At 40.9% G+C, this 24,885-nt stretch overlaps 1 protein-coding gene across 1 annotated transcript in view; it reads right to left on the minus strand.

Annotated features, from left to right (window-relative positions):
- Positions 1-24,885, minus strand: part of SFXN5 (sideroflexin 5) — a 923,442-nt gene that overhangs the window by 503,107 nt on the left and 395,450 nt on the right. The window contains exon 9 of the mRNA XM_053704357.1: positions 11,926-11,991. Within this exon, the coding sequence (XP_053560332.1) occupies positions 11,926-11,991 (66 nt within the window). The remainder of the gene's footprint in view (positions 1-11,925; positions 11,992-24,885) is intronic.

The raw sequence follows: 24,885 nt of genomic DNA on the forward strand, positions 1-24,885 counted from the left end.
TCATCCATTACTTATGGGATACCAATACCAAAGCTAAAGTACACGGATGATGGGAGGGACAAGGCAGGATTAAACGGAAGGAACCACTGCCTGAAGAACCTTTCTCCCAAAAACAGCCTCCGAAGAAGCAAAAGTATCAAATTTGTAAAATTTTGAAAAGGTGTGAAGCGAAGACCAAGTCGCAGCCTTGCAAATCTGTTCAACAGAGGCCTCATTTTTAAAGGCCCAGGTGGAAGCCACAGCTTTAGTAGAATAAGCTGTAATCCTTTCAGGGGGCTGCTGTCCAGCAGTCTCATAGGCTAAGCGAATTATGCTCCGAAGCCAAAAAGAAAGAGAGGTTGCCGAAGCTTTTTGACCTCTCCTCTGTCCAGAGTAAACGACAAACAGGGAAGATGTTTGGCGAAAATCTTTAGTAGCTTGTAAGTAAAACTTCAAGGCACGGACTACGTCCAGATTATGTAAGAGACGTTCCTTCTTCGAAGAAGGATTAGGACACAATGATGGAACAACAATCTCTTGATTGATATTCTTGTTAGAAACCACCTTAGGTAAAAACCCAGGTTTGGTATGCAGAACTACCTTAGCATGAAAAATCAGATAAGGAGAATCACATTGTAAGGCAGATAGCTCAGAGACTCTTCGAGCCGAGGAAATAGCCATCAAAAACAGAACTTTCCAAGATAAAAGTTTAATATCAATGGAATGAAGGGGTTCAAACGGAACTCCTTGAAGAACTTTAAGAACCAAGTTTAAGCTCCACGGGGGAGCAACAGTTTTAAACACAGGCTTAATTCTAACCAAAGCCTGACAAAATGCCTGGACGTCTGGAACCTCTGCCAGACGCTTGTGCAAAAGAATAGACAGAGCAGAAATCTGTCCTTTTAAAGAACTAGCTGATAATCCTTTGTCTTGGAGAAAAGACAATATCCGAGGAATCCTAACCTTACTCCATGAGTAATTCTTGGATTCACACCAAGAAAGATATTTACGCCATATCTTATGGTAGATTTTCCTGGTGACAGGCTTTCGTGCCTGTATTAAGGTATCAATGACTGACTCGGAGAACCCACGCCTTGATAGAATCAAGCGTTCAATCTCCATGCAGTCAGTCTCAGAGAAATTAGATTTGGATGATTGAAAGGAACTTGTATTAGAAGGTCCTGCCTCAGAGGCAGAGTCCATGGTGGAAAGGATGACATGTCCACTAGGTCTGCATACCAGGTCCTGCGTGGCCACGCAGGCGCTATCAGAATCACTGATGCTCTCTCCTGCTTGATTTTGGCAATCAGTCGAGGGAGCAGAGGAAACGGTGGAAACACATAAGCCAGGTTGAAGAACCAAGGAGCTGCTAGAGCATCTATCAGCGTCGCTCCCGGGTCCCTGGACCTGGATCCGTAACAAGGAAGCTTGGCGTTCTGGCGAGACGCCATGAGATCCAGTTCTGGTTTGCCCCAATGATGGATAAGTTGAGCAAACACCTCCGGGTGGAGTTCCCACTTCCCCGGATGAAAAGTCTGACGACTTAGAAAATCCGCCTCCCAGTTCTCTACGCCTGGGATGTGGATCGCTGACAGGTGGCAAGAGTGAGACTCTGCCCAGCGAATTATCTTTGAGACTTCTAACATCGCTAGGGAACTCCTGGTTCCCCCTTGATGATTGATATAAGCTACAGTCGTGATGTTGTCCGACTGAAATCTGATGAACCTCAGGGTTGCTAACTGAGGCCAAGCCAGAAGAGCATTGAATATTGCTCTTAACTCCAGAATATTTATTGGGAGGAGTTTCTCCTCCTGAGTCCACGATCCCTGAGCCTTCAGGGAGTTCCAGACTGCACCCCAACCTAGAAGGCTGGCATCTGTTGTTACAATCGTCCAATCTGGCCTGCGAAAGGTCATACCCTTGGACAGATGGACCCGAGATAGCCACCAGAGAAGAGAATCTCTGGTCTCTTGATCCAGATTTAGTAGAGAGTAATCCCCATTCCACTGACTTAGCATGCATAATTGCAGCGGTCTGAGATGCAGGCACGCAAATGGCACTATGTTCATTGCCGCTACCATTAAGCCGATTACTTCCATGCACTGAGCCACTGACGGACGTGGAATGGAATGAAGGACACGGCAAGCATTTAGAAGTTTTGATAACCTGGACTCCGTCAGGTAAATTTTCATTTCTACAGAATCTATAAGAGTCCCTAGAAAGGAGACTCTTGTGAGTGGGGATAGAGAACTCTTTTCCACGTTCACTTTCCACCCATGCGACCTCAGAAATGCCAGAACTATCTCTGTATGAGACTTGGCAATTTGAAAGCTTGACGCCTGTATCAGGATGTTGTCTAGATACGGAGCCACCGCTATGCCTCGCGGTCTTAGAACCGCCAGAAGTGAGCCCAGAACCTTTGCAAAAATTCTCGGGGCTGTAGCCAACCCGAAGGGAAGAGCTACAAATTGGTAATGCCTGTCTAGAAAGGAAAACCTTAGGAACCGATGATGATCTTTGTGAATCGGTATGTGAAGGTAGGCATTCTTTAAGTCCACTGTGGTCATGTACTGACCCTCTTGGATCATGGGTAGGATGGTCCGAATAGTTTCCATTTTGAATGATGGAACTCTGAGGAATTTGTTTAAGATCTTTAGATCCAAGATTGGTCTGAAGGTTCCCTCTTTCTTGGGAACCACAAACAGATTTGAATAAAACCCATGTCCCTGTTGCGTCCGCGGAACTGGATGGATCACTCCCATTACTAGGAGGTCTTGCACACAGCTTAGGAATGCCTCTTTCTTTATCAGGTTTGCTGATAACCTTGAAAGATGAAATCTCCCTTGTGGAGGAGAAGCTTTGAAGTCCAGAAGATATCCCTGAGATATGATCTCCAATGCCCAGGGATCCTGAACATCTCTTGCCCACGCCTGGGCGAAGAGAGAAAGTCTGCCCCCCACTAGATCAGTTTCCGGATAGGGGGCCGTTCCTTCATGCTGTCTTGGGGGCAGCAGCAGGCTTTCTGGCCTGCTTGCCCTTGTTCCAGGACTGGTTAGTTTCCAGGCCTGTCTGGAATGAGCAACAGTTCCCTCTTGTTTTGAAGCGGAGGAAGTTGATGCTGCTCCTGCCTTGAAATTTCGAAAGGCACGAAATTTAGACTGTTTGGCCTTTGATTTGGCCCTGTCCTGAGGAAGGGTATGACCCTTACCTCCAGTAATGTCAGCAATAATTTCCTTCAAGCCAGGCCCGAATAAGGTCTGTCCCTTGAAAGGAATGTTGAGTAACTTAGACTTTGAAGTCACATCAGCTGACCAGGATTTCAGCCATAGCGCCCTACGCGCCTGGATGGCGAATCCGGAATTCTTAGCCGTTAGTTTAGTCAAATGAACAATGGCATCAAAAACAAATGAGTTAGCTAGCTTAAGAGTTCTAAGCTTGTCAATAATTTCCTCCAATGGAGCTGTATGGATGGCCTCTTCCAGGGCCTCAAACCAGAATGCCGCCGCAGCAGTGACAGGCGCAATGCATGCAAGGGGCTGCAAAATAAAACCTTGTTGAATAAACATTTTCTTAAGGTAACCCTCTAATTTTTTATCCATTGGATTTGAAAAAGCACAACTGTCCTCAACCGGGATAGTGGTACGCTTTGCTAAAGTAGAAACTGCTCCCTCCACCTTAGGGACCGTCTGCCATAAGTCCCGTGTAGTGGCGTCTATTGGAAACATTTTTCTAAATATAGGAGGTGGGGAAAAGGGCACACCGGGTCTATCCCACTCCTTGCTAATAATTTCTGTAAGCCTTTTAGGTATAGGAAAAACGTCAGTACACACCGGCACCGCATAGTATCTATCCAGCCTACACAATTTCTCTGGAATTGCAACTGTGTTACAGTCAATCAGAACAGCTAATACCTCCCCAAGCAATACACGGAGGTTCTCAAGCTTAAATTTAAAATTAGAAATCTCTGAATCAGGTTTCCCAGAGTCAGAGATGTCACCCACAGAATGAAGCTCTCCGTCCTCATGTTCTGCATACTGTGACGCAGTATCAGACATGGCTCTTACAGCATTTGCGCGCTCTGTATCTCTCCTAACCCCAGAGCTATCGCGCTTGCCTCTTAATTCAGGCAATCTAGATAATACCTCTGACAGGGTATTATTCATGATTGCAGCCATGTCCTGCAAGGTAATCGCTATGGGCGTCCCTGATGTAATTGGCGCCATATTAGCGTGCGTCCCCTGAGCGGGAGGCGAAGGGTCTGACACGTGGGGAGAGTTAGTCGGCATAGCTTCCCCCTCGACAGAACCCTCTGGTGATAATTCTTTTATAGATAAAGACTGATCTTTACTGTTTAAGGTGAAATCAATACATTTAGTACACATTCTCCTATGGGGCTCCACCATGGCTTTCAAACATAATGAACAAGTAGGTTCCTCTGTGTCAGACATGTTTAAACAGACTAGCAAGCTTGGAAAACACTTTAAAACAAGTTTACAAGCAATATAAAAAACGTTACTGCGCCTTTAAGAAACACAAATTTTCCCAAATTTTGAAATAACAGTGAAAAAATGCAGTTACACTAACGAAATTTTTACAGTGTATGTAATAAGTTATTATACACAGGTGAGTGAGAGTTCAAGGACTAAAGAGGTAAGGTCTATGCAGGAACACACAGGAAACACTGTGCCGGCGCCTCTCCCGGCACAAACCCAGACTTGCAGACCAGGCTGCCCGTTCCAGGTATATAATAAGCAAAAAACTTTCCTTATAGATTGCTCCCAGACCAGAAATAATCACTGTTTAAGGCACAACACAGACACATGAATCAAGGTAAAGCAAATTGGTCATACCTTTATTTTGGCATGTTGGACAAACACTCGACAAATGTAAGCGGTGTGACTACCAGGAGACACAGGTGTGTGGAGTGTGACGTCATCTGACGCGTTTCACGCCCTTCTGGCGCTTTGTCAAAGATCTCCTGGTAGTCACACCGCTTACATTTGTCGAGTGTTTGTCCAACATGCCAAAATAAAGGTATGACCAATTTTCTTTACCTTGATTCATGTGTCTGTGTTGTGCCTTAAACAGTGATTATTTCTGGTCTGGGAGCAATCTATAAGGAAAGTTTTTTGCTTATGTAATAAGTTAGTAGAGCATTGCACCCACTTGCAAATGGATGATTAACCCCTTAATACCAAAAACGGAATAACAAATGACAAAAACGTTTTTTAAACAGTCACAACAACTGCCACAGCTCTACTGTGGCTTTTTACCTCCCTCAATACGACTTTTGAAGCCTTTTGAGCCCTTCAGAGAAGTCCTGGATCATGCAGGAAGAAGCTGGATGTCTGTGTCTGTAATTTTTGCTGTGCAAAAAAACGCCAAAATAGGCCCCTCCCACTCATATTACAACAGTGGGAAGCCTCAGGGAACTGTTTCTAGGCAAAATTCAAGCCAGCCATGTGGAAAAAACTAGGCCCCAATAAGTTTTATCACCAAACATATGTAAAAAACGATTAAACATGCCAGCAAACGTTTTAAAATACACTTTTATAAGAGTATGTATCTCTATTAATAAGCCTGATACCAGTCGCTATCACTGCATTTAAGGCTTTACTTACATTACTTCGGTATCAGCAGCATTTTCTAGCAAATTCCATTCCCTAGAAAAATATTTTAACTGCACATACCTTATTACAGGAAAACCTGCACGCTATTCCCCCTCTGAAGTTACCTCACTCCTCAGAATATGTGAGAACAGCAAAGGATCTTAGTTACTTCTGCTAAGATCATAGAAAACGCAGGCAGATTCTTCTTCTAAATACTGCCTGAGATAAACAGTACACTCCGGTACCATTTAAAAATAACAAACTTTTGATTGAAGAAATAAACTAAGTATAAAACACCAAAGTCCTCTTACGACCTCCATCTTAGTTGAGAGTTGCAAGAGAATGACTGGATATGGCAGTGAGGGGAGGAGCTATATAGCAGCTCTGCTGTGGGTGATCCTCTTGCAACTTCCTGTTGGGAAGGAGAAGTAATGGATGATCCGTGGACTGGATACACTTAACAAGAGAAATACAAAGTTTATAAATGTCATAATAACTATTTTTAATTTGATTATGTTCCAAATTAAACATTTCATTTACCCTCAAATACATTTTTCTTGTAATAATCCTGACCGACCCACCGCCTGTAACTTTTTATTTCTATTTCGTTGCTTATGCCACTTGCTCCTATCAGAGGCATACCAAGAACGCCATTGATGTCTATTGAGCGCGTTCTTGGCGCTTTTTCTTTGCTCCTCTCTACCGCTGTCACTAATGTAAATATTGGATTGCCGCTTTTTTATTGCTGCAATCCACTATTTACTTAGTGATTTTTTTGATCAAGATAATTACTGTGACAGAAGAATATCAATATTTCTTATTATATACGAAAATTGAATATTGGTAAGTTGCAATAGCGGTACTGTTCACAACATCGTTTTTATTTTACAGCACTGACAGGCAATGACAAATGGAGTGGTACATATAATGATCTGAGAAACGCAATTAAATATATGTTTTCCTTTTATATTCAATTGCATCTACTAAGAAGGCTGTTTTAGAATGAGTTACTAGAGCGCACTTGGTATGCGAGCCAGAGCGCGTAATGAAGCTCTCTAATTGTATGTACGCCGTAACTCTAGACACAGAGGCATAGAAGGTTGGCTTCAAAATATAGCAATGGAGGTATGCGGCAGGAATAGTTAATTTATTATAAAACGATATGTATTTCGTTGGTTTTTTTTTCTAATTACTGACCCTTTAATTTTTAATATTATGCCTAATGCAAATCTAAATACGCTGTTTTTCAGTGCACTGTACCTTAAAATCTCTGTTATTTTCGTATGCACAGGCTTTTCTTAAAATTAGTAATTAGTTTCTTGAGTATTTTGATAAATGCTTGCCACCTTTTAAGTTGCGAGAAAAGTTGAGATTTGTAGGGCGGAAATGTTTAGATAATTACACTTAAATTTGAGAGACAGTAAAAGCCCATGGAACGCCCATTTTACGGTAAAACAATAATAACTCATATTTTGTACAAGTACAAATTTCTATCGCCTAGATTACGAGTTTTGCGGTGCAAAATTGCAGTTTATTCTCACCGCTCACTTACCTACAGTGCTGGTATTACGGGTTTTTATCAACCCAGCGTTAACAGGCAAGAAGTGAGCGTAGAGCAAAATTGCGCTCCACACTGCACTCCAATACCAGCTCTGCTTAAGTGAGCGGTGAGCTGGTTATACGTGCTCGTACACGATTTCCCCATAGACATCAATGGGGAGAGCCGGCTGAGAAAAAGGTTTTATTTTACAGGTAAATTTGTATTTATTTTAGCTAGGTAGTTATTAAATAGTTAATAACTATTTACTAACTATTCTACCTAGTTAAAATAAATACAAACTTGCCTGTAAAATAAAAATAAACGCTAAGCTAGATACAATGTAAATATTAGTTATATTGTAGCTATATTAGGGTTTATTTTACAGGTAAGTATTTAGTTTTAAATAGGAATAATTTAGGTAATGATAGGAATTTTATTTAGATTTATTTAAATTATATTTAAATTAGCGGGTGTTAGGGTTAGACTTAGGTTTAAAGGGTTAATAAATTTAGAATAGTGGCGGGGACGTTGGGGACGGCAGATTAGGAGTTAATAAATGTAGGTAGGTGGCGGCGATGTTGAGGGCAGCAGATTAGGGGTTAATAGGTATAATGTAGGTGGCGGCGATGTTAGGGGCAGCAGATTAGGGGTTAATAAGTATAATGTAGGTGGCGGCGATGTAAGGGGCGGCAGATTAGGGGTTAATAATATTTAACTAGTGTCTGCGAGGCGGGAGTGCGCAGGTTCAGGGGTTAATATGTGTATTATAGTGGTGGTGATGTCCGGAGCGGCAGATTAGGGGTTAATAATTTTATTTTAGTGTTTTCATTGCGGGAGGGCCTCGGTTTAGGGGTAAATAGGTAGTTTATAGGTGTTAGTGTACTTTTTAGCACTTTAGTTATGAGTTTTATGCTACAGCGTTGTAGTGTAAAACTCATAACTACTGACTTTAAAATGCGTTGGGAATCTTGGCAGTAGAGGGTGTACCGCTCACTTTTTGGCCTCCCAGGACAGACTCGTAATACCAGCGCTATGGAAGTCCCATAGAAAAAAGACTATACGCAATTTGCGTAAGTTGCGGTGTCCCTAAAAAAGTGTGCGGTGCCCCTAAACCTGCAAGACTCGTAATACCAGCGGGCGTAAAAAAGCAGTGTTAGGAACGCTTAACGCTGCTTTTTCACCTTACCGCAAAACTCATAATCTAGCCGTATGTATTTTTTGCAAATCCAGTGTACTTAATTTACGATTTATTTCTGTGTAATTTACATACAAATTTTACGTTTTTGATAAATTATTATTGTTTGATTAACCTTAACGATACATTTTTTTCCTGAGTATTTTTTCTGTGAATGTTTCAATTATTCATTTTGTATAGTTTTTATAGTACGATTTTCATTGTGCACTTTTGTAAAGTTTACATCCCCATCTTATACGAGAATACACTATACGCCCTTTGTGTATAGTGGCTTTAGATAATTCCACCTGGGAAATTAAAGAATCTTACACGCTCAAAGAACTTTACAGAATCGTGCCTTTAAGAGTGGACCCTGGCTCATTGGAAACCTCAGCAGCACATGTTCTGTCTGAATCCGTTTCCCCTTTACAATAGTGGGCTTTACAAAGTTCACGGACTGTAATTCAGTTTTTTTAAAAGATTTCTAACACTGAAACTATTCAGCCACTAAAGGGACAGTCAAGTCCAAAAAAAAAAAAAAACTTTCATGATTCAGATAGGGCATGTAATTTTAAACGACTTTCCAATTTACTTTTATCACTAATTTTGCTTTGTTCTCTTGATATTCTTAGTTGAAAGCTAAACCTAGGAGGTTCATATGCCAATTTCTTAGACCTTAAAGGCCGCCTCTAATCTAAATGCACCACTAGCGAGCGTTAGTTCATGTGTTTCATATAGATAACATTGAGCTCATGCACGTGATTTTACCGATGAGTAACTTCTGATTGGTTAAACTGCAAGTCTGTCAAATGAACTGAAATAAAGTAGCAGTCTGCTGAGGCTTAGTTACAAGGTAATTACAGAGGTAAAACATGTATTACTATAACTGTGTTGGTTATGCAAAACTGGGAAATGGGTAATTAAGGGATTATCTATCTATTAAAACAACAAAAATTCTGGTGTTGACTATCCCTTTAAATCACACCAAGCTATAAGTTTGAAAAGTTCAGAGGAATGCATGTTGGTAGTTAGATGTTCAGTAGTGCATGTTGGTAGTTAGATATTCAGTAGTGCATGTTGGAAGTTAGATATTCAGTAGTGCATGTTGGAAGTTAGATGTTCAGTAGTGCATGTTGGAAGTTAGATATTCAGTAGTGCATGTTGGAAGTTAGATATTCAGTAGTGCATGTTGGAAGTTAGATGTTCAGTAGTGCATGTTGGAAGTTAGATGTTCAGTAGTGCATGTTGGAAGTTAGATGTTCAGTAGTGGATGTTGGAGTTAGATGTTCAGTAGTGCATGTTAGACGTTAAATGTTCAGTAGTGCATGTTGGAAGTTAGATGTTCAGTAGTGCATGTTGGAGTTAGATGTTCAGTAGTGCATGTTGGTAGTAAGATGTTCAGTAGTGCATGTTGGAAGTTAGATGTTCAGTAGTGCATGTTGGAAGTTAGATGTTCAGTAGTGCATGTTGGAAGTTAGATGTTCAGTAGTGCATGTTGGAAGTTAGATGTTCAGTAGTGCATGTTGGAAGTTAGATGTTCAGTAGTGCATGTTGGAAGTTAGATGTTCAGTAGTGCATGTTGGAAGTTAGATGTTCAGTAGTGCATGTTGGAAGTTAGATGTTCAGTAGTGCATGTTGGAAGTTAGATGTTCAGTAGTGCATGTTGGAAGTTAGATGTTCAGTAGTGCATGTTGGAAGTTAGATGTTCAGTAGTGCATGTTGGAAGTTAGATGTTCAGTAGTGCATGTTGGAGTTAGATGTTCAGTAGTGCATGTTGGTAGTAAGATGTTCAGTAGTGCATGTTGGAAGTTAGATGTTCAGTAGTGCATGTTGGAAGTTAGATGTTCAGTAGTGCATGTTGGAAGTTAGATGTTCAGTAGTGCATGTTGGAAGTTAGATGTTCAGTAGTGCATGTTGGAAGTTAGATGTTCAGTAGTGCATGTTGGAAGTTAGATGTTCAGTAGTGCATGTTGGAAGTTAGATGTTCAGTAGTGCATGTTGGAAGTTAGATGTTCAGTAGTGCATGTTGGAAGTTAGATGTTCAGTAGTGCATGTTGGAAGTTAGATGTTCAGTAGTGCATGTTGGAGTTAGATGTTCAGTAGTGCATGTTGGAAGTTAGATGTTCAGTAGTGGATGTTGGAGTTAGATGTTCAGTAGTGCATGTTGGAAGTTAGATGTTCAGTAGTGCATGTTGGAAGTTAGATGTTCAGTAGTGCATGTTGGAAGTTAGATGTTCAGTAGTGCATGTTGGAAGTTAGATGTTCAGTAGTGCATGTTGGAAGTTAGATGTTCAGTAGTGGATGTTGGAGTTAGATGTTCAGTAGTGCATGTTGGAAGTTAGATGTTCAGTAGTGCATGTTGGAAGTTAGATGTTCAGTAGTGCATGTTGGAGTTAGATGTTCAGTAGTGCATGTTGGAAGTTAGATGTTCAGTAGTGCATGTTGGAGTTAGATGTTCAGTAGTGCATGTTGGAGTTAGATGTTCAGTAGTGCATGTTGGAAGTTAGATGTTCAGTAGTGCATGTTGGAAGTTAGATGTTCAGTAGTGCATGTTGGAGTTAGATGTTCAGTAGTGCATGTTGGAAGTTAGATGTTCAGTAGTGCATGTTGGAAGTTAGATGTTCAGTAGTGCATGTTGGAAGTTAGATGTTCAGTAGTGCATGTTGGAAGTTAGATGTTCAGTAGTGCATGTTGGAAGTTAGATGTTCAGTAGTGCATGTTGGAAGTTAGATGTTCAGTAGTGCATGTTGGAAGTTAGATGTTCAGTAGTGCATGTTGGAAGTTAGATGTTCAGTAGTGCATGTTGGAAGTTAGATGTTCAGTAGTGCATGTTGGAAGTTATATGTTCAGTAGTGCATGTTGGAAGTTAGATGTTCAGTAGTGCATGTTGGAGTTAGATGTTCAGTAGTGCATGTTGGAAGTTAGATGTTCAGTAGTGGATGTTGGAGTTAGATGTTCAGTAGTGCATGTTGGAAGTTAGATGTTCAGTAGTGCATGTTGGAAGTTAGATGTTCAGTAGTGCATGTTGGAAGTTAGATGTTCAGTAGTGCATGTTGGAAGTTAGATGTTCAGTAGTGCATGTTGGAAGTTAGATGTTCAGTAGTGGATGTTGGAGTTAGATGTTCAGTAGTGCATGTTGGAAGTTAGATGTTCAGTAGTGCATGTTGGAAGTTAGATGTTCAGTAGTGCATGTTGGAGTTAGATGTTCAGTAGTGCATGTTGGAAGTTAGATGTTCAGTAGTGCATGTTGGAGTTAGATGTTCAGTAGTGCATGTTGGAGTTAGATGTTCAGTAGTGCATGTTGGAAGTTAGATGTTCAGTAGTGCATGTTGGAAGTTAGATGTTCAGTAGTGCATGTTGGAGTTAGATGTTCAGTAGTGCATGTTGGAAGTTAGATATAAGCTTCACTAAACAAACATCATAGATGTTCACTAAACTTTATGAAATCTGGTTAAATGTTTGACATACTTCCTTTTTAAAACTCACAAACCTTTATAGGAACATCTACTTTTATCTCTTATTGACACAGCTAATAATCTGTCTTCCCTACTTGTTGGTTCTGTGAACGTTTGTGTTCTTTCAACTGCAGAATAAACTTTAGGTAATGTTTTAAAATGACTTACGGCTATAGAGACCGCACTGATCACAGCTGCTGTATACCCCAGAACAAACTTTGAAGTTGGAGAAGGCTAAAATGTGAAATGAAAAAGAAAAAAGAAAAAAATGTCAGCCCACATGTAAATACTGCAGTTCAAAGTAAAAATAATAGACAAAAAGTAGTGGTACAGAATTATGTATTAAAGCATTAATTTTACTTAAAGAGACATGAAACACAAAATTTTTCTTTATGATTCAGAAAACAAATACATTTGTAAACAACTTTCCAATTTACTCAGATTATTAATTTTGCTTCATTCTCTTGGTATCCTTTATTGAAGGAGCAGCAATACAATACTCGAAACTAGGTGAAGACATTGGTAAGCCAATGACAAGAGGCATTTGTGTGCAGCCACCAATCAGCAGCTAGCTCCATACTCCTGAGCCCACCCATATATGATTTTCAACAAAAGATACTAGGAGAATGAAGCAAATTAGATAAAATAAGTCAATTGGAAAGTTCACGTTCAGAGTAACAACCATGAAGAGAGTTATTTTTTTTTTTTCAAATAAATAAAGTAGCTTACTATCCATATGGACAAAGGAAGAAACACCTACAACCCCCTTACAGGACCTCCATCCCAATGTCCTCTCCTGATTTCACATATTTAAAGCACAAACAGAAAGTGCTGAAACAATACGGAAAGGGGGTACAAAAGGTCAGAAGGGTAATCCAAAAGAATATGCAAGCATTTGTCTGAGAGGATATGCGAATTCAAAACTAACCTACTACTCAACCATTGAACCCTATTCCTATAAGTGATTATCTCCCTGTGAGCGACATATGATAACAAAGAGATCCCCCTAAACCCAACCACTAGCTTACATCCACAACACAGAGAAAGAATGTGTCATTTGTCCACACTGAGTAACTTGCTGCCCCACAGATTTGTTTGTTTTTAATATATACTGTATATATGTCCATAAAATAAAAACTTCCGGTCACACCTAACAATAGAAATGCGGCTTGAGTTTCCCTCCACAGACCTAATGGACTTTTAAGTCGTGAAATGATCCGTTGTAGCTTGTACCATTCCCTGAACACTCTTCAAGATCTGATTATTTTTATTTTCATTGTATATCTTAGTAGCAAGCTTTTGTGACATAAATCAATGTCTACTTACTAGTTTGTAGTTAGTCCTTCTTATATGATTTGCTTGTTGTGAAAAACACTAGCTCCTATATATTGAACACATCTAAATGCTATGAGTCGTATCTCAGTTAATAGGAAGCCCAAACACTATATATTTCCATATTTGTTTCTTGTTGGATTGGGCTCACACTGTTTATATACAAGAATCTGTTAGAAAACGAGGTTCGCCATATGGGACCCAAAAGTGGTCTCCTTTGGTTCAGTACTACCTTCTATAACTCTCTAAATCCCATTATATTGAGAGGTCCAAAAGAGGCCTCATTTGATACTCAGAAGACACACACTCTGAGAGGAAAATACTTCTGAAGATTGTCATATTCACATGTTTTGTTTTTATTGTTATAGAGTTTATATGTATGCCTCGAATTGTATCTCAATAAAAAATTAAAAAAAGTAAAAAAAATAACAACAAAAACACATGCTTTATGACAACAGAGCAATTTGAGAATAAGCCACTGCTAGCTCGTTATTAATCGTATGAATTATGCAAGGTGGCATCACTAAGGGAGGAAAAATGTAAAACTTCCAGGAATGATCATGAATCCATTCTCAAGCCCACAATACAAAATAGATCATGCTCTGAGGCCCATAATGACAGCAGCTAGTTAAAGACACAAGGGGTCATATATAACCTTAAAGGAAGACCATGAATTGGACAGAGAGGCAGACAAAGGAAAGCATGAAATATCTGTAATTGGAACAAAGGAAAGCATGAAATATCTGTAATTGGAATAATTAGGCAGAATGTTGAGAAAAAGACCCATGAGGGCTAAATTCCACATGAACTGGTCAAATTTCATAGTCTGAAGAATTGATTGAACCAACTTTTAACCCCTTAACGACAGGGTACGTTAGACACAAACTGGTCATTAAAGACCAGCGACGTACCCTGTGTGACCTTAGGGGTTTAAAGTGACTGGAAGCGATCCTGATCGCTTCCAGCCGCTTTCAAGGTATTGCCGTGATGCCTCGATATTGAGGCATCACTGCAATACATTTTTTCAAACACAGATGCAGAGAGAGTCACTCTGTGGCCCTCACTGCATAGGCCAGCAATGGAGTGATCGTTGGTGGGTGGGAGCTGCTTCAGGGAGGCAGGTGGGCGGCCATCGCTCAGGGTAATGATGACAGAGGGGGGCGGGATCATGCGCGGGGGCGCGTCAAGAACGCACACGGGTCTGGGCACGCACACAGTGGCGGAGGCGGGATCGTGCATGGGGCGGGTGCGGGTGGGAGCCCTACACTATGGAACAGGAAAGGGAAGGAGGGAGAGAGGAGGGGGGCATTTTATATCTAAGGGATCTGGGAGGGGGTGGGGGTGGTTATTAAGGGGTGGAAGCTACACTACAGAAAAATAAATAATAAAAAAATAATCAGGGAGGTTGGGGGCTAAGGAGGGATCCTACACAGCAGAAAATGTATTATTTTTTTTTAATCTAAAAAAAGCCTTTTATTTTAGTAATGGCAGACTTTCTACCAATACTTAAGATGGCGGGGACAATTGTGGGGTGGGGGAGGGAAGAGAGGGGTCAGGGAGGGATCAGGGGCTGGGATGTGTCAGGTGGGAGGCTGATCTCTACACTAAAGCTAAAATTAACCCTACAAGCTACTTAATTAACCCCTTCACTACTGGGCATAATACAAGTGTGGTGCGCAGCGGCATTTAGCGGCTTTCTAATTACCAAAAAGCAATGCTAAAGCTATATATGTCTGCTATTTCTGAAAAAGGGGATCCCAGAGAAGCATGTACAACCATTTGTGCCATAATTGCACAAGCTGTTTGTAAATAATTTCAGTGAGAAACCTAAAGTTTGTAAAAAAGTTTGTGAAAAAGTGAACGATTTTCTTTATTTGATCGCATTTGGCGGTGAAATGGTGACATGAAAAATACCAAAATGGGCCTAGATCAATACTTTGGGCTGTCTACTAAAATATATATATATATATATATATATATATATATACACATACATGTCAAGGTATATTCAGGGATTCCTGACAGATATCAGTGTTCCAATGTAACTATGACTAATTTTGAAAAAAAGTGGTTTGGAAATAGCAAAGTGCTACTTGTATTTATTGCCCTATAACTTGCAAAAAAAGCAAACAACATGTTCACATTGAGTATTTCTAAACTCAGGACAAAATTTAAAAAGTATTTAGCATGGTTGTTTTTTGGTGGTTGTAGTTGTGTAACAGATTTTGGGGGTCAAAGTTAGAAAAAGTGTTTTTTTTTTTCAATTTTTTCATCATTTAAAAAAAAAAAATTATAAATTGATTAGACAAAATATGGGAGCGCTAGGGAGTTGAAAATGTAGTAAGGACTGATATTAATACATTGTATTATAATACTGATAAATAATGTATATTTACTTTTCTAAGAAACGATATAATATCAAAATATTATAAAAAAAATATATATATATATACATACAATTCAAAATGAGGAGCCAGCACACGTAACAAAGACTCAGCCTCCGGGGTGCACTTCCAAAGCAATGTACAAAACTGAACAGGAGAGAAGGCACTCACCGTATTAAAATGCCTTCTCTCCTGTTCAGTTATATATATATATATATATATATAGTAAAAAAATATATATTCAAATGTGAGAATAATTTTGTGATGATAAATAATAATCAATGGTGTAAAACACATAAAATGATGATGAAAAAACAAAATTTATGCTTACCTGATAAATATATTCTTGTGGTCTATCCAGTCCACGGATTCATCCATTACTTGTGGGATATTCTCCTTCCCAACAGGAAGCTGCAAGAGGACACCCACAGCAGAGCTGTCTATATAGCTCCTCCCCTAACTGCCACTCCCAGTCATTCGACCGAAGACAAGCAAGAGAAAGGAGAAACTATAGGGTGCAGTGGTGACTGTAGTTTAAAAATAAAAAACACCTGCCTTAAAATGACAGGGCGGGCCGTGGACTAGATACACCACAAGAGAAATAAATTTATCAGGTAAGCATAAATTTAGTTTTCTCTTGTAAGGTGTATCCAGTCCACGGATTCATCCATTACTTGTGGGATACCAATACCAAAGCTATAGGACACGGATGAAGGGAGGGACAAGGCAGGTGCTTAAACGGAAGGCACCACTGCCTGTAAGACCTTTCTCCCAAAAATAGCCTCTGAAGAAGCAAAAGTATAAAATTTGTAGAATTTAGAAAAAGTATGAAGCGAAGACCAAGTCGCCGCCTTACAAATCTGTTCAACAGAAGCCTCATTCTTAAAAGCCCATGTGGAAGCTACCGCTCTAGTGGAATGAGCTGTAATTCTTTCAGGAGGCTGCTGGCCAGCAGTCTCATAAGCTAAGCGGATTATACTTCCTAGCCAAATAGAAAGAGAAGTTGCTGAAGCCTTTTGGCCTCTCCTCTGTCCAGAGTAGACCACAAACAAAGCAGATGTTTGACGAAAATCCTTCGTAGCTTGTAAATAAAATTTTAAAGCACGAACCACATCAAGATTGTGTAATAGACGTTCCTTCTTTGAAGAAGGATTAGGACATAGTGAAGGAACAACAATCTCCTGATTGATATTTTTATTAGATACCACCTTAGGAAGAAAACCAGGTTTGGTACGTAACACTACCTTATCTGCATGGAAAATGAGATAAGGGGAATAACATTGTAAAGCAGATAACTCCGAAACTCTTCGAGCCGAGGAGATAGCTACTAAAAACAGAACTTTCCAAGATAAAAGTTTAATATCTATGGAATGCAAAGGTTCAAACGGAACCCCTTGCAGAACCTTAAGAACTAAATTTAAACTCCATGGCGGAGCAACAGGTTTAAACACAGGCTTGATTCTAACTAAAGCCTGACAAAACGCCTGAACATCTGGAGTATCAGCCAAACGCTTGTGCAAAAGAATAGACAGAGCAGAAATCTGTCCCTTTAAGGAACTAGCTGACAATCCCTTCTCCAATCCTTCTTGGAGAAAAGATAATATCCTAGGAATCCTGACCTTACTCCATGAGTAACCTTTGGATTCACACCAATGAAGATATCTACACCATATCTTATGATAGATTTTCCTAGTGACCGGCTTTCGAGCCTGAATTAAGGTGTCAATGACCGACTCAGAGAAACCACGCTTTGATAAAATTAAGCGTTCAATCTCCAAGCAGTCAGACGCAGAGAAATTAGATTTGGATGGTTGAAAGGACCCTGAAGTAGAAGGTCCTGCCTCAGCGGCAGAGTCCATGGTGGAAGGGATGACATGTCCACCAGATCTGCATACCAAGTCCTGCGTGGCCACGCAGGTGCTATCAAAATCACTGAAGCTCTCTCCTGCTTGATCTTGGCAATCAGACGAGGGAGCAGAGGAAACGGTGGAAACACATAAGCCAGGTTGAAGGACCAAGGCACTGCTAGAGCATCTATCAGCGCTGCCTTGGGATCCCTGGACCTGGATCCGTAACAAGGAAGCTTGGCGTTCTGACGAGACGCCATGAGATCCAGTTCTGGTTTGCCCCAAAGTTGAATCAACTGTGCAAATACCTCCGGATGGAGTTCCCACTCCCCCGGATGAAAAGTCTGCCGACTTAGAAAATCCGCCTCTCAGTTCTCTACTCCTGGGATATGGATAGCTGATAGATGGCAAGAGTGAACCTCAGCCCATAGAATTATTTTTGAAACCTCCAACATTGCTAGGGAACTCCTTGTTCCCCCTTGATGGTTGATGTAGGCTACAGTTGTGATATTGTCCGACTGAAATCTGATGAACCTGACCGCAGAAAGCTGAGGCCAAGCCTGAAGAGCATTGAATATCGCTCTTAGTTCCAGAATGTTTATCGGAAGGAGTGCCTCCTCCTGAGTCCACGAGCCCTGAGCCTTCAGGGAGTTCCAGACTGCACCCCAGCCCAGAAGGCTGGCATCTGTTGTTACTATTGTCCAATCTGGCCTGCGGAAGGTCATACCCTTGGACAGATGGACCCGAGATAGCCACCAGAGAAGAGAATCCCTGGTCTCTTGATCCAGATTTAGTAGAGGGGACAAATCTTTGTAATCCCCATTCCACTGACTGAGCATGCAAAGTTGCAGCGGTCTGAGATGTAGGCGGGCAAATGGCACTATGTCCATTGCCGCTACCATTAAGCCGATTACTTCCATACACTGAGCCACTGAAGGGCGAGAAGTAAAATCAAGAACACGGCAGGAATTTAGAAGTTTTGACAACCTGGCCTCTGTCAGGTAAATCATCATTTCTACAGAATCTATCAGAGTTCCTAGGAAGGAAACTCTTGTGAGAGGGGATAGAGACCTCTTTTCTTCGTTCACCTTCCACCCATGAGACCTCAGGAATGCCAGAACAATGTCCGTATGGGACCTGGCGATTTGAAAAGTCGACGCCTGTATCAGAATGTCGTCTAGGTAAGGGGCTACTGCTATACCCCGCCGCCTTAGGACCGCTAGGAGTGACCCTAGAACTTTCATAAAGATTCTTGGTGCCGTAGCTAACCCAAAGGGAAGAGCCACAAACTGGTAATGCCTATCTAGGAAGGCGAACCTGAGAAACCGATGATGATATCTGTGTATCGGAATGTGAAGATAAGCATCCTTTAAGTCCATGGTAGTCATATATTGACCCTCCTGGATCATAGGTAGGATGGTTCGAATAGTCTCCATCTTGAAGGATGGGACCCTGGGAAATTTGTTTAGGATCTTGAGATCTAAGATTGGTCTGAAGGTTCCCTCTTTCTTGGGAACTACAAACAGATTTGAATAGAAGCCTTGCCCCTGTTCCTCCTTTGGAAATGGGTGGATCACTCCCATAACTAGGAGGTCTTGAACACAATGTAAGAATGCCTCTCTCTTTATCTGGTTTGCAGATAATTGTGAGAGATGAAATCTCCCTTTTGGGGAAGAAGCTTTGAAATCCAGAAAATATCCCTGGGACATAATTTCCAACGCCCAGGGATCCTGGACATCTCTTGCCCAAGCCTGGGCGAAGAGAGAAAGTCTGCCCCCTACTAGATCCGTTTCCGGATCGGGGGCTGATCCTTCATGCTGTTTTAGAGGCAGCAGCAGGTTTTTTGGCCTGCTTTCCTTTGTTCCAAGCCTGGTCTCCAGACCGGCTTGGACTGGGCAAAATTTCCCTCTTCTTTTGTAATAGAGGAAGTTGAAGCTGCGCCACTCTTGAAGTTTAGAAAGGAACGAAAATTAGTCTGTTTGGTCCTTCATTTGTTGGACCTATCCTGAGGAAGGGCGTGACCTTTTCCTCCAGTAATATCAGAAATGATCTCCTTCAGTCCAGGCCCAAATAGGGTCTGCCCCTTGAAGGGAATGTTGAGCAGCTTAGACTTTGAAGTAACGTCAGCTGACCAGGATTTGAGCCATAGCGCCCTACGTGCCTGAATAGCAAAACCTGAGTTCTTAGCCGTTAGCTTGTTTAAATGAACAACGGCGTCAGAAACAAATGAATTGGCTAGCTTAAGAGCTTTAAGCTTGTCAAGGATATCATCCAATGGGGTTTCTACCTGTAGAGCCTCTTCTAGAGACTCAAACCAGAAGGCCGCAGCAGCAGTGACTGGGGCAATGCATGCAAGGGGCTGGAGAATAAAACCTTGTTGAATAAAAATTTTCTTAAGGTAACCCTCTAATTTTTTGTCCATTGGATCTAGAAAAGCACAACTGTCCTCAACAGGGATAGTTGTACGCTTCGCTAGGGTAGAGACTGCTCCCTCCACCTTAGGGACCGTTTGCCACAAGTCCCGTGTAGCCGCATCTATAGGAAACAACTTTTTAAAAACAGGAGGGGGAGAAAACGGTACACCTGGTCTATCCCATTCCTTAGTAATAATTTCTGAAAACCTCTTAGGGATTGGAAAAACATCAGTGTAAACAGGCACTGCATAGTATTTATCCAATTTACACAATTTCTCTGGGACTACAATGGCGTCACAGTCATCCAGAGTTGCTAAAACCTCCCTGAGCAACACGCGGAGGTGTTCAAGCTTAAATTTAAATGTAGACATATCAGAATCAGGTTGAAGTGTCTTCCCTGAATCAGAAAAATCACCCACAGATAGAAGTTCTCCTGCTTCGGCTTCTGCACATTGTGAGGGTATATCAGACATAACTACTAAAGCGTCAGAGAGATCTGTATTTGTTCTAGCCCCAGAGCTGTCTCGCTTTCCTTGTAACCCTGGCAGTTTGGACAATACCTCTGTAAGGGTATGATTCATAACTGCCGCCATGTCTTGTAAAGTATACTCAATGGGCGCGCTAGATGTACTTGGCGTCCCTTGAGCGGGAGTTATAGGTTCTGACACGTGGGGAGAGTTAGTCGGCATACCTTTCCCCTTGTCAATTTCCTCTGGTGATAAATCTTTTAAAGCCAGAATATGGTCTTTAAAATTTATAGTAAGATCAGTGCATTTGGTACACATTCTAAGAGGGGGTTCCACAATGGCTTCTAAACATAATGAACAAGGAGTTTCCTCTATGTCAGACATGTTTAACAGACTAGTAATGAGACCAGCAAGCTTGGAAAACACTTTAATAAATGTGAAAAAGCAGAATATAAAAAACGGTACTGTGCCTTTAAGGGAAAAAAACAATCACATAAACTGCAAAACAGTGAAAAAAAGCAGTAAACGCTACGAAATTTTTACAGTGTTTATAATAGACTAAAATAGCATTGCACCCACTTGCAAATGGATGATTAACCCCTCAGGCTCAAAAACGAAGCAGAAAAACGGTAAAACCGTTATAAACAGTCACAAGCAAACTGCCACAGCTCTACTGTGGCTCCTACCTGCCCATAAAACGACTTTTGTGGGCACAAAAACTCTTTACAGAGGTCCTATATGTCAGGGGACTCCTTCAGGAAAGCTGGATGTCTCAGACTGTAAAAACTACTGTGCAATTAGAGCGCAAAAATAGGCCCCTCCCACCATGCACTCAAAGTGAAAGGGCCATAAATAACTACTCCTAGGAGAAATCTAGTCAGCCATGTGGAAAACTAGGCCCCAAATAAAGATTTATCACCCTCAGTAAAAAACGTTTTTTATATATCATGCAAACGTTTTACATACTAAGTAATAAGAGCAAGTAACATGAATATTACCCTTTACTGCAAGCATGATCCCAGTCGTTTGTTAAATCACTGTAATCAGGCTTACCTTAAATATATCAGGCACTGTCAGCATTTTCTAGACCTTATCATCTCTCTAGAAAAAAATATACTGAACATACCTCAGAGCAGTTAATTCTGCAAGCCATTCCCCCAGCTGAAGTTTTCCCATACTCTTCAGTTATGTGTGAGAACAGCAGTGGACCTTAGTTACAACCTGCTAAGATCATCAAAATCCTCAGGCAGAACTCTTCTTCTAATTTCTGCCTGAGGTAAAAACAGTTCAACGCCGGTACCGTTTAAAAATAACAAACTTTTGATTGAAGATAAACTACACTAATTCACCACATATCTCTTGATACTTCCTTTCTTGTCGAGAGCTGCACGAGAATGACTGGGAGTGGCAGTTAGGGGAGGAGCTATATAGACAGCTCTGCTGTGGGTGTCCTCTTGCAGCTTCCTGTTGGGAAGGAGAATATCCCACAAGTAATGGATGAATCCGTGGACTGGATACACCTTACAAGAGAAATAGATAATGAAAATTGGAAAATGGACTAGTGGTCCTTTAAGTGTATTTACAAACAAACATTTATTGGGTGTTTTCTAAAAATGGGTTAAAAGGTGTAGATAATGGGTTAAGTGATGAGGTCAATTGACCAGTGGTAAGGTGCACTTGTGTGTGCTAATGTAGCAATAAAATAGTGGGAAAGAAGTGGATATAAAAAATTTAACTAAGATAGTTAAAAATGCGTAAAGAACAAAAAGTTATAATTATAAAAATTGTAGCAAGGACATCAAAATCTAAAAAACATGGGGCGTGTCCGGGCGAGGACCCAAGATGGTCGACAAACTGAGAGCTCTGTAAAGCTAGTTTACAATCCGCCTTGTAACTTGGATTTCTATCAGCCATCCGGTGCTAAAGTATACCTAACTATCTTTAAACTACTGTGCCAAGCTGGAATATCTAATTTTTGAACAAAGCAGGGCTCCTTAGACCGGACCGCTGAGATCTGTTGGCGGCCCTCGTGGAGAGAGATCTCAGCACCCCCCCCCCCGGGGGAACCGGGTTAGCAGAGCAGATTAAATATATCTGTATAACAACCAACCCAAAAAATCTGTCTGGGACCATGGAGGAAGATCTTCTTACCAAAGTGCAGGCATTATTTGCGGAGTCTGAGAAGCACATTAACAAAAGATTTGACCGTCTCATGGAGATAATTGGAACGCCATGTGCATGTACGAAATTGGAGGGGGAGGCTATATCGAGCGCTGAAGAGGTTCCCATTCATAATGCCTTACCTGAAGTGAATCTGCAAAAAGTTGGTGTCACAGAGTCGAATCCGGAAGAAGCGTGTGGATCACTGGTCCTGCGGGTCCGGGACGCACCGATATATGGGAACTGTGTGGCAGTTGACGGAGAGCCCCTCATCCGCGTATGGCCTAGGGCAGAATCGGCTGTTGCCTACTATGTCAGAGATTGCCTGACTGATGTGACTTATGGGGTCGGGGTGGGGAGAGCGGCCGGCTCCCTTACGCGCGGCCCTACTTGTTTGCACAAGCTGCAGATGGATTATCACTATATAGCTGCCCATGCAATCTCAGTTATGGGCTTTCACAGACGAATCTCCAGGGCTGGAGTTGGTTAGCAGAGGAGGCATATCCGCTTGGCTGGTAGGCTCGGGAACAGGCTTGTATCTGAACATTTGCCGATAGTATGCACTCACATTTCTACTAGGGCCTGGCCTAAGTCAGCACGTCCTAACAGTTGTGAGGAGTTGTGAGGGAATCAACTGAGACTTGAGACTATATTTATGGTTCTGCTGCAATCATAACTTATTCACAAGTCGGCTTGTTTGTTAGTATGGCAGCTATATCCCTTGTTGTATGTATTGTATGAAAAATGTTATGACGGCCCAAAAGCCTGATGTCTGTTCATATGGTTTATAATTGCTTTGAGATAATCACATTTGGGTTACCCCATCTACTGTTCTGTAAGGAGGAAGACCCCTCTACAAGAGTCATTATCCATGTAACCTATAATTTGCAGTTGGTGTCTAGGTGAACCTGTTTTCCCTTCCTCCTACCAACAATCTGTTAACAAATGAGTATTGCTGCTCCAGGATAAAAATTTGATTTATATGCAGTAAAGGGTAGGATACTAGAATAAAGTGGAGTAGTAGTGTGGGTTTCAGATATATATTGGTGCTCTACCTACTTCTAGGGCATTTAATATTTGCTGTGCTAGATGGGTAAAGGCTAGTTCCTGCAGGTTTCTTTATACCAGCACATCTGTCCTTAGGGACATGGAGATCATGCCCCTATAATACATAGCACCCATAATGATGATCTTAAATATACACAAAGTTTTATATAAAGGCTTGAATGAAACCTATAATCTGCCCAGTTTTAACTGCTCCCTGTGTGCCCTACACATGTGCTTAGTTTATAATCGACCTTAGCTGTACAAATAGTTTTTATCTTTCATATAAATTTCTCAAATGATAGACCTGTACAGCACTGTGTATCATACCTTTATTGGGCTCTTTTTTGAGTTAAATGGTGGCCTATACCACAGACAATAATGTTTATATAGAATTCACTAATAGGTTGGGTTCTAGAGGGCCCCTGCAACTTTACCCCCTACGTTTCCCAAAGTATTTATTTTTAAGATGTAAACTGAGGTATGTCTCTTTTATGCTTTAGCATATTTGAGGGGGAGTATATGACAAAGTATAGAACACCTATAGTGTTAATATTCTTGTGGATCTGTTTTATTACTGATATGGTATGTTATATATGTCCTGCTGAAGATATCAAGGACACACTCAAGCCTGCATAAGTTAAGAATTAGTTATTGCTTTTAGGCTTATAGAAAACTAGATGTTTGTTTTGTGTTATATGTCCTTCTGTACATGTACTTTTGTAAAATGAGGTAATATCCATGGCTGGAAAATGTATCTTTGTGTTGGGTTAAGCTCTGACCCTACAGATGTGAAGACATGCTCGTTTAATTAATTGTACAAATCCTGATGTATGACAAATGGGCGTGTTGCCATGATGTTTCTTTCTGAAATTTTGTGTTTGCCATTTTACCTCAATAAAAAACTATTTAAAAAAAAAAAAAAAAAATCTAAAAAACATATATTACATCACATTAGATTGGCAGTTATTGTCAAATGTCGCAATGAGTTGCAATATTTATAACAGTAAATGTAGCGATAAATGTAGCAATAATTTGCTGGTATAGCAATGTGAGCGCTATATTAGGTTATAACCAATGAGCTTGAGCTGTTACAAAGAATAATAAATAAAAAGTTATCACACTACAGTGGATTAGAAAGCACACCTTGACTTTGATAAATTAAAAAGCAAACCTTGACTTTAAATTATGTTTTATGGCCAAATAGCGGTATACTATGGAGTTCCATTTGAGGAGAGACCGTTACAAGGTGATCCTGTATTGCTGGCTCTATGTTGGTGGATCGGTGATGAAAACTGTGTTCAAACCAAACTTCCGGGTCACGAGTGGTAGTGGGTCACTAGTAGTGACGACAGAAGGTAGAGGCTGATAGGGCAGATATAGTGAGCCCTTATTAGCGCTCCCCTATTTTGTCTAATCAATTTCTATTTACCCTTGACATTTGTTTGGAGCAACAATTGTCATGTTAGCCGCGTTGAAA

The sequence above is a fragment of the Bombina bombina genome, chromosome 2 (assembly GCF_027579735.1).
Source record: "Bombina bombina isolate aBomBom1 chromosome 2, aBomBom1.pri, whole genome shotgun sequence".
In the NCBI taxonomy this organism is placed as follows: domain Eukaryota; kingdom Metazoa; phylum Chordata; class Amphibia; order Anura; family Bombinatoridae; genus Bombina; species Bombina bombina.